The sequence below is a fragment of the Gallus gallus genome, chromosome 1, assembly GCF_016699485.2.
Source record: "Gallus gallus isolate bGalGal1 chromosome 1, bGalGal1.mat.broiler.GRCg7b, whole genome shotgun sequence".
Taxonomy (NCBI): domain Eukaryota; kingdom Metazoa; phylum Chordata; class Aves; order Galliformes; family Phasianidae; genus Gallus; species Gallus gallus.
In genome coordinates, this window is record NC_052532.1 from 64,284,006 (window position 1) to 64,293,107 (window position 9,102).

At 39.6% G+C, this 9,102-nt stretch overlaps 2 protein-coding genes across 3 annotated transcripts in view; one reads left to right on the plus strand and one right to left on the minus strand.

The window, feature by feature from the left end:
• Positions 1-265, minus strand: part of PLCZ1 (phospholipase C zeta 1) — a 43,035-nt gene extending 42,770 nt beyond the window's left edge. For both annotated transcript variants that reach the window (XM_040697189.2, NM_001039273.2), the window contains exon 1: positions 68-265. Coding sequence is in view for 1 of the 2 variants with exons in the window: in NM_001039273.2 (NP_001034362.1) it covers positions 68-81 (14 nt within the window). In the remaining variant the exon portion in view is untranslated. The remainder of the gene's footprint in view (positions 1-67) is intronic.
• A 61-nt stretch (positions 266-326) lies between these two features.
• Positions 327-1,340, plus strand: CAPZA3 (capping actin protein of muscle Z-line alpha subunit 3). Its single transcript, NM_001278118.2, has one exon. It carries the CDS (start codon positions 405-407, stop codon positions 1,275-1,277), a length of 873 nt encoding a protein of 290 aa, NP_001265047.1. The 5' UTR covers positions 327-404; the 3' UTR covers positions 1,278-1,340.
• The last annotated feature ends 7,762 nt before the right edge of the window (positions 1,341-9,102 follow it).

Consider the following 9,102-nt stretch of genomic DNA (forward strand, 5'->3'; position numbering starts at 1 on the left):
GAATCCAAGAGGAAGGGGAGGATGGGGAGGGAGAGGAGGCAGAGCTGAGGGAGGTGGAGGAGGATATCTGTTCTCCTCCATGGTGGCTCCGCGTTGCCAGCTCCTTTTTCTTCACTTTGATGGCATTGCTAGCATTTGGCAGGCCATCACCTCAGCATGCTCCAGCTCCCAGTGGGGCCTTTTTCTTTCCCTCACACCCCAGCCCCTCTGCTGGGGCTTCAGCACCGTCTTGGTGCCTTCCCCACGCTCAGACCCCACTGGGACTGGCTCCAGATGTGTGAGGTCACAAACTGTGGAGTTCTGGAACTCCACAACTGCTCCCCCTCCCCACTATCTTGTGGCTGTTCCCTCAGCATCTCCTCCCCTCACCTGTCATCTTCCATCTTTTAGCCCTGACCCCAATCATGAGTGTGGGGCAGGGGTTGTGTGAGTCAGAGAAGGTGTCCCTCATTTGCGGACTGATGCGCCAATCCCCTCCAGGGGAGTTCAGGCAGGTTGTCCAAGATCTCTGTGATCTGCTCCAAGATGATGAGCTGGTGAAGCAGCAGGCTGCCCGCGCTGGGGCCCGTCACAATAAGAACAACTTCACCCCTGTCCTTGTAAATGGGAACACTGTACTACTGACTCAGTACAATGACTTAGGAGGAAACCGCTTCTTTTACCCCCAAGACAAATTCTCCTTTGAGTTTGACCATTTGAGTGGGGTAACCAGCAAAACCCATTTGCATAGAGTAATGCTAGATGAGGGGGAGCTGTGGAGAGGAGCCCTCCACAAGGGCTTGAATGCCTATGTGAACTACCACTTTCCTGTAGGGAACTGCTGTGTGTTCAAAAAAAGCCTGGGGAAGAGGCAGATGTTAGTGGCCTGCATTGAGGCTCATCAGTACCAGCCCTCAAAACACTGGAACAGCCTTTGGAAGTCTGACTGGACTTTTTCTCTGACTCCAGTTATGACCCGAGTTACAGGGATATTTCTTCTCCAGTTACACTACTTCAGAAATGCTAACCTCCATGTAACCATCAGCAAGTCTGTAAGCGAGTCTCTGCATGTGATAGACCGAAATCAGTTTGTCACAGATTTCGTGAAGTTCGTGAAAACTGAAGACAACAAGATTCATAATGCCATTCTGGAAAACATCCAGGCCTTGTCAGAGCATACGTGGAGGAAAAATCTGAGGAGGAGACTTCCTATTACTCGTACTTTCATGAACTGGAATGAACTGTTGAACAATCAGCATCTGAAGACTGGTGTTTCCAGAAAAGAAGTACCTCCATGATTACTGAATTGCACTATATGATCCAGAGCCTTAAATAAATAAGTAAATAACTGAAGGACAAAACAGGAATGCTTTCTAGTTGATTTATTTCTAAATTGCTCAGGAGAATGCAGAAGCTGTGATCAGTCAATCAACACTTTGAAATTAATTCACATCAGTAGAGACAGAAAGTTATTTGCTGTTTGCTGTTGTTTTTCCATTCTTGTACCTTTTAACTACTACTAGAGGTGCTAGTAATGCTCACTGTCAAAGAGAATATGCTGCTACAGATGAGTCAGTAAGTAAAATCTTACTTTCCTTTGTAATTTTCCTCAATATTACATGCATTTTCTTCTTCATACTATATGGAACATTTGTAATAAGAAGATTAGTAAGATTGGTAAAGACATGGAAGTGTTATTACTAGATCTTTTTAGTGTTACAGAAACCCAAGAAATTTGGCCTTCAAACTTTACCTGTGCAAACTTCACCTGTATGCACAAGAAACATGTGAACAGAGGTAGATCAGTACACAGAACTGGTAAATTTTTTATAGTTTTTGCAAATGATAGTAGAAACACTGTCTCCTATCACTCATTATGGAATACAGAATACTACTTCTCCCAGTTTCTACCTTGTTTTGAAGTGTTTATTACAAATGACAAAGGAATGTATGTAACTCAATCCGATTTTTTTCAGTGTAAAACAGTATAAAATACATCCATATATTGCTACCTATGGTGGTACTCAAACAACCAGTTATGCCTATTCTGTAAAAACTGCTATAACAATATAAAATAAAAGCTTCTACCTACAAAAGTTGCAACTATAAGAAAGTTAAACAAAAAGAGGAGGACAATAATGCAGGAGTGTGGCATAAGAAGGACAGAACAGAAAGTGAAGAACAGGACCAGAAAGCACATGGAGTACTTGTGGCTAACTAGCTCAGATGACAAAAGTGACAACAGATTATTAGCAGATAATTTAAAATTTAGAAATAAAAGCTAGTATACTGGGCATTTATGTTACACCAGATAGTTTGATTAGATTTTGTGCATAGATAGAATGAGATTCAAAAGTACATATTATAGTAATATCTTCTTTTCACACATTCATGTTGATACATTGCTAACATGTTCATTACAATAAATTAAATGCCTACCACTTGCTGTTTTCTGTAAACACACCTTTTAATTAATTTTATTAGAAATAAACTTCAATTTGAAACAGTAAACATTAAAATTTCTAAAAATACTGAACATTTAGGCAACATCCTTCCAACTGTTGTTTCAAATGTGAGCATAAAACTTTGCTTTTGATCGGAACTTCTAGTGGCAGTTATGCTGTCAGATGGGTTGAGCATGCCCTGTACTCACTTGATTTAGGAGGTTCCTTATTGAATACGTCAGGATATAATAACTAATTACCCAGAGAATCCAATAACAAAAATGTGTCCAATATAAAAAGCATCTTTCTACATCACTCTATGTTATTGATGATAAAGTCGTATGTTCAATTTTTGTTTATGAGCATACACGTTTATAAAGCCTTACTGCAGAAGAAAAGGTCATGCTGGCAACATTTGAATGTAACTGAAATAAATGAAATATTTATATCTGAATTTCTTCAGATTTGCCTTGACTGGAGTACATTTTTCATCTGATCGTCCATCTTTATTCTCACTCAGCACAAATATTTTGGGGAATTTTGTGCTAATTCATGCGCAGAAAAGCATTTGTCATGCAGACTTTCCTTCCAGCAAGCAGGAAGCAGACTGCTGCCCTTGTAACAATGTCCCTTGACAGTACGTGCTACAGATGCCCACTTGTTAGAGAATCTGCACCATGTACATGAAGAGGGCGAAGGATGGAGCATGGAGACCATTCTCTGTGCTCCTTTGGTTCTTCACAGAATGCTACATTACCTATGGGTCATTCTCTTTTCACCCCACAGCTGCTACTGAGATCCATCTAACAACAGTCCAACTCGCTTAATGCTCATATTGTTGTTGGAGACTATTGCATGAGCAAACAGCTGTCTTTACATGGTATTTATTTGCACATGTGATTATTTCTTTATTGAAACTTAGAATAATTTTATTTAACATGTTCTATGACCCAGGGTCGCTTTAGTGAAGATGGCCTGTTTTGTGCATATTTCATGTATGCAGTACAGTACAGATGAATTTTTTATATCAGAAAACAGAAACAGGGACATATCACTAGAAATTCTGGATTATGAAGAAAAATATTTTATTTAAACACATCTTCTGATGCAAAATAAAGATTTTGCACCTGTACTAACACTTGCTTTAGGAAGTTCCTTATCCATATATATCAGGATATAATAAGCGATTACCCAGAGAAACCAATAACAAAAGGATGTCTAATATAAAAACCATCATTGTAAATAACCCTATATTAGTGATGATGAAATCATTTGATCAATTTTTATTTGTAAGAATTTTTGAAAATATTGAATAATATTTTTAAAATTTTGATCATAAAGTGACAGTAAGGAACCGTGGAAAAGACTGAATAATTAAATGACATTCTGAATAGATACTCAGCTTCAACATCTATTCCATAGCAATCCTTAAATAAATACAAATATATTAATTTTGCAATATGCTCTTCTGTTCTGTATTAAATTCTCTCATTTGGAATGCACATTCCATATGGTAAAAGTGTAGCAAGGAGTACAAGAATAAAAACACTTGATATTATAGAACTGAGTTGTTTTCCCATCTTTCCTATCAATCTACCTTTTATTTTCATTCCATTTTCTTTCCAACTTAAAGGAATCTGTGACTTCAAAATCTTCAAGAAAAGGTACTCACAGGGTTGGAGTTTGAGCAGAGTAAAGGTTTTGATGTGGCTGAAAATGTTTACTCTTCTCATGCGAGCATATGAAATGAATCTAGAAAAGACAAATACTGAGCAAGTCCAACCCATAGCCCACAGGCTTCATGCGACCAGCTCAACAGAAAGTGCAGCCCACCCCCTGCCCTGCACTATAAATGTGGCAACTCTTCTCCGTGGAGGTCCCTGAGCACACACCCATCCCTCAGTAACAGCCAAACTGTTCGTGCTCTATTAACACCCGACAGAAACCAAGGCATAGGGACAGCAGTGCTGTGCAGTGCTTACTCAAGTGATGTCAAATAATTCTAAGCATTTTGATACGTTGGCTAATCACAGTGCTCAGAGAAGAATTATCAGCGGTGAAGTATACTCACTTTTGATAAAGGAATTTGAAAATAGTTTTCAAGATTGAAAAAAAAAAATCACTGATTTAAATTTACAACACCATTGTCAACTGATATAAATATATTACCTGCAAATTTTCGAATGGAATATACAGAGTTGCAATCAGATATTCAACTCCAAAATCTGACCATGTTCCCTTACCAGACTTTCATAGACTCATAGAATCATAGAATGGTTTGGGTTGGAAGGAACCTTTAAGATCACCTAGTTCCAACCCCTCTGCTATAGGCTGGGATACCTCCCACTAGACCTGGTTGCTCAAAGCCCCATCCAGCCTGGCCCTAGATGTCTTCAGGGAGGGGACATTCACAGCCTCGCTGGGCACCCTGGTCCAGTGTCTCACGACCAGCACAGTAAAGAATTTCTTCGTAGTATCTAGTCTGAATCTATACTCTTCCAGTTTAAAGCCATTTTCACTTGTCTTGTCACTACATGTCCTTATAAAAAGTCCCTCTCCAGCTTTCCTGTAGGCCCCCTTCAGGTACTGGAAGGCCACTATATGGTCCCCCTGGAGCCTTCTTTTCTCCAGACTGAAGAGCCCCAGCTCTCTTAGCTTGTTCTTGTAAGGGAGGTGCTCCAGCCCTCTGATCATCTTCATGGCCTTCCTCTGAACCCGCTCCAAAAGCTAGATGTACTTCTTGTGTCGAGGGTCCCAGAACTGGATGTGGTACTCCAGATATGGTCTTATGAGAGCAGAAAGGCAGAATCACCTCCCTCGACCTGCTGCTGGTTGTGCTTCTCTTGATGCAGCCCAGGATACAGTTACTCTTCTTGTCTACAAGTGCACAGTGCCAGTTCATGTTGAGCATTTCATTAACCAGTACACCAAATCCTTCTCCTCAAGTCTGCCCTCAAGTCATTCTCTACCCAACCTGTATTTGTGCTTGGGATTTCCCTGACCCAGGTGCATGACTTTGCACTTGGCCTTGGTGAACTTGAGGAAGTTGACACTGACCCACCTCTCAAGCCTGTCTAGGTCTCTGGATGGCATCCCTTCCCTCTAGGGAGTCAACTGCACCTCTCAGATTGGTGTCATCTAAAATTTATTGAGGGTGCACTCAATCCCACTGTCCATGTCACCTACAAAGATGTTAAACAGCACTGGTCCCAGCACTGATCCCTGAGTAATGCCTCTCGTCACCGGTCTCCGTTTGGACACGGAGTTGATTGCAACTCTCTGAGTGCAACTATCCAGCCAATTTCTTATCCAGAGTGTGGTCTATCCATCAAATGCATTTTTCTCCAATTTGACAACTAGGATGTCGTGCGGGACAGTGTCAAACTGTCCAAGTAGATGACATCAGTTGCTCTTCCTTCATCCACTAATGCTGTAGCTCCATCATAAAAGGACATCAGGTTTGTCAGGCATGATTTGCCCTTGGTGAAGCCATGTTGATTACCACCAATAACATCTTTATTTTCTGTGCCTTAGTAGGGTCTTCAGGAGGATCTGCTCCATGATCTTGCCAGGCACAAAGGTGAGACTGACTGGCCTGTAGTTCCCTGGACTGTTTTCTTTTCCTTACTTGAAAATGGGTATTATGTTTCCCCTTCTCCACCGGTAGGAACTTCATCAGACTACCATGACCTTTCAAATATGACGGATTATGGCTTGTCAGCCTCATCCACCAGTTCCCTCAGGACACATAGATGGATCTCGTCAGGTCCCATCAACTTGGGCACCTTCAGGTTCTTTAGATGGTCTCACATCTGATCTTCACTTGCAGCAGGCAGATCTTTCTTCTCCCATTTCTTACCTTTGCTTTCTGCAGCTTGGGAGGCATGGCTAGAGCCCTTACCAGTGAAGACTTTCATAACCCCTGTCTTACCAGAGACCAATATCCATCACTTCGCAGTCACTCCTTACTCATGTCATCAATTTTTGGCTGTATAGATATTGGTGAACAACTGTTTTTAAGGATGAGGTACAGAAAGAGTAAAATTTCATCAAAAAAATCTCTGATCTTGAGACCTCACTGATAATTGCAGTCACTTCCATCAAACCAGGCTGGTGTGTTAGTTTCACAAAAAAAATGGTCAAATATCCAAATAGACTTTTTGTGCATGTATGTTACTTTTTTTTAGTGTTGTAAGAAAAATATTAAGAATTTAAATATGTTGTTGCTTATATATTAGCAATAATGTATGTTTTATTAAAGCTGCTCTGAAAGTAATGCCTCTTGTTTTATAGTGTTGGCCCACAGTGTCAGAGACAGATGTTGGTGGCAAGGCAGTAGAGGTTGAACCTTCCTGCCAATATTCCGTTACATTTTGTTGCCATGTGACAGATGACAGCAGAGAGGCAGACTGATAAAATGGTGTCTGGCATGGAATTGCTTATGAAGCAAATGTGCATCACTGAATTTCTCCATGCAGAAAAATGGCATCCACTGACATTCACTGACACTTGCTGAATGTTTATGGAGACTGAACAATGGATGTGAGCACAATCAGGCTGTGGGCAGTGTGATTCAGCAGCGGCAACTGTGGGTCACCTCTGCTGTTGTAGATAGTTATGAGCACAGCATGAAGGTCTTGTCCATTGCTGGTGAAAACACAGATCTAATGGTGTTGACTATGTTGAAAAATAGTGTTTTGTAACCGAGAATTTGCTCTGTTATATAATGTTATTGTGCTCTTTGTACCTGTTTGTCATGGAGTTATCTAGATCAATCTGTGCCCATGACAGGGGGCAGCAGGCCTGTAGGCCCCCTGGCCCAAAAATGGAAAGGAAAAAGGGGAAGGGTAGGGAGATGGGAGCTGGCCCCAAAAACAGAACAGTGGCAACAATCTAAGGAGGAAAACTTATTTTAAAATTAAAAAAAAAAAAAAATTACTAAATATGGTATCGGAATGCAAGATAACACAATATAATACAATATAATTGAAACTGAGGCTAATAAATCAATGAAAATGAGAGAGAGAAAGTATGTCCAAAACCAAAAGGCCTACTTTGAACTGAGGGCGCATGGCTGGGGCGCACACCCACACACTGCCAGACAGCGAGCAAGAGAGAGCCAGGGAGTGAGATCCCATGACTTCCTCCCGTAGCTTTTCTTCCTCTCTGAGTGTGAAGTCATCTGGGATATACAGTTCTTCTCTTCTGAGAACCAGATTTCTGAAAAATTGTCAGTCTATGGAAATGGAGTATTAACTCTTTAGTTACCCGTGCTTTACGTGACGTTATGATGTGGAATACCAATAACATAATTATAAAACCATGACACTGTTGTAGTTTTCATGGAAATTAATAGGAGGCATTAATTTCAGAGTTTCAGAGTTAAATTCAGAGAATTTCAATACTGACTTTGGCAGTTTTCCTTTCACATTATCTGTAATAGGAAAGTTGACATTTGGGGAAAAATATACATTATGAGAGAAAAGCTACGATGTGCAACTCTGTTGAACATTTTACTGAATTTCTATATGAATGCTTTTGTGACTCGAAGTATGTTTAAGATTCAGTTGCTACTTATGCTTTTGCTCATAATGAATTTTGTTGCTGCTTTTTTTTTAGGGAATACGTTCATGCTCACATTGTCTTTATTCTTAGACTTTCCCTTCATTTCTACCTGCTGCTATGAAAACTATTCACAGTTTTAAGCTGCCTGTGAATCCTTCATTTTTTATGAGCATCAGTACCTGTTTTGTGCTTGCTGTTATTTTTAAGGTAAGTAAAGCAAAAAATTGAAGTTGTCAAACTAACAGATTTCTTCTGCAGCCAGAAGTATAGCAAATCTGGAATTGGACCAATTTACCAGCATAACTACCTACCATTGAAAATTTGTTTTGTGCTTACAAAAACAGATCGTAATCAAGTATCTTTATGTAATACACTGCTTTCTTTCTCTGCCTATCTTTGCTACTGAGAGGTCATGGTTATTTCTCTCAAAGGAGATAATCACCTGTTCTATCAGTTCAGAACGTTTACACAGTGCAATGCAATTTTCTTTCAAAATAAAATGTGAATTTTATTTAAACTTTGTTCCTCCAGTGAGGATGGAGTGCAAGCCTCATTGGAATCATAAAGTTGTTACAGATGTACCTGAGCCAAATTGGCTTAAATTTTTGATTTCAGAAAATAATTGACTATATACCATTAATTGTTGCTGCAAAGTAAATTATCTATCAAATTAAATTATTAAAGTAAATTATCATCTTTATTACACTAGTAACATTAAAATTTCATTATCATCTTCCAGCTGCATTAAAAGAAGAAAATCAACACTTAATATTAGTATTTGAATTGAAGATTTAATGATCACATTGTAAAGTTTGCTTCACATTTAGCTTGAACTGCATAAGGTGGAAAACCTATCAAAATGAGGACACTTAGCAAGACAGGTTCCACCATTTCATTCTCAAATGGCTGTGCTGATTTAAAAGCAGCATTCTTTCTACTCTCAGAACAGACAGACAAATCTTTAACAGGCACAAAAGATTCAGGTAATCTGTTGGCATTGGGGCTGCAGAAAACAAAATCAATCAATAGTCTTTGTATGGATAATTGGAATAAATTCATGTTTTCCCCGTTACAACATCTGTAAATGGCGTAATTCTTTCTTTATTTCATTCAC